The following is a 1121-nucleotide window of genomic DNA, read 5'->3' as shown; positions in this document are numbered from 1 at the left end:
TTATAACTTATAACTGATCTAAATTTATATTTTAATACAACAATAATTAACTCCGTGTAAATTTTATTCTAATTTAATGATAATTAAGTTCATAGTCCCGCTAAAACAGTGATGGAACCTTACTTGTGAGCTATGAAAGCGATTATTCTTTTGAACGGATTCATTTTTACCCGTTGGATTTCAATATAGAAGATATAAATAGTGCAAGAAACTTGAGCGCCATTTTGAGCCTTTCAAGAAACTTGAGCGCCATCTTGAGCCTTTGATTCTCAGTCTTGTTTCATGAATGGCGAGCCATATCGGATCCTTCGCTGCCGCTGCATTCACCACATCGCCGCGCGTCCTGCCCCTATCGGAGCTGCTCAGCCACCCGTTCTTCCTCCAAACACCGCGCCGTAACACAAAATGCGTCAGGCTCAGAGTCAGCGCCAGTGTTTCCGACGACGGAGAACGAGGAGGAGACTCGTCGTATCTCGACATGTGGAAGAAGGCCGTTGAGAGGGACAGGAAAACCGCTCACTTCAAGAGAATTCTCGACCGGACCCCTCCCTCTTCACACGATGAGAGTGCCGCCACCGGTGGACTTGGGGACGATCTGGACAAGAAGACCTCCAACTTCGAGAAGCTTCTACAAGTTCCCAGTGAAGAGAGGGACAAGATCCAGCGCATGCAGGTCATCGATCGAGCTGCTGCCGCAATCTCTGCTGCCAGGGCCATCCTCGACGACAAAGGCACTAACGACGGGGCCAAGCCCGCCGCTAATGACGGAGCCGATTCCAGTGCCAAGCTTCTAGATGGTAACATTTGGCTTCAACGTATTTATTTTTATTTCTTGTTTCTCTGGAATTGGAATTTTCGCTCTTTGAATTGGAAGTTGGAACCGATGTTTATACTTTATAGTGTAGACTGTAATTTCCTCCTCCTTTCCCCCTTCATTCTCCCTCTTTTCTTTAGGGTTTTCAGTTTGAGTTTTACAATTTGCAAATGAATTTGTTTAATCAAGAATCTCATTTCGGAAAAATTGTGATCAGTACACTTTTTTTCCCCTTGACAACGAAGAAGCATGGAATGGAGGGAAAAAAAGAATACATAATTTATTTTAATAAAAAAGATTAGGAATA

The 1121-nt window shown here is 43.6% G+C and overlaps 1 protein-coding gene across 1 annotated transcript in view; it reads left to right on the top strand.

Moving 5' to 3' along the window:
- Nucleotides 118–1121, top strand: part of LOC107614266 — a 3860-nt gene continuing 2856 nt past the window's right edge. The window contains exon 1 of the mRNA XM_016316492.2: nucleotides 118–797. Coding sequence (XP_016171978.1) covers nucleotides 287–797 — 511 coding nt within the window. The 5' untranslated portion in view covers nucleotides 118–286. The remainder of the gene's footprint in view (nucleotides 798–1121) is intronic.

Source organism: Arachis ipaensis, chromosome B08 (assembly GCF_000816755.2).
Source record: "Arachis ipaensis cultivar K30076 chromosome B08, Araip1.1, whole genome shotgun sequence".
Lineage (NCBI taxonomy): Eukaryota > Viridiplantae > Streptophyta > Magnoliopsida > Fabales > Fabaceae > Arachis > Arachis ipaensis.
This window is presented reverse-complemented; position numbering and strand designations above follow the sequence as displayed.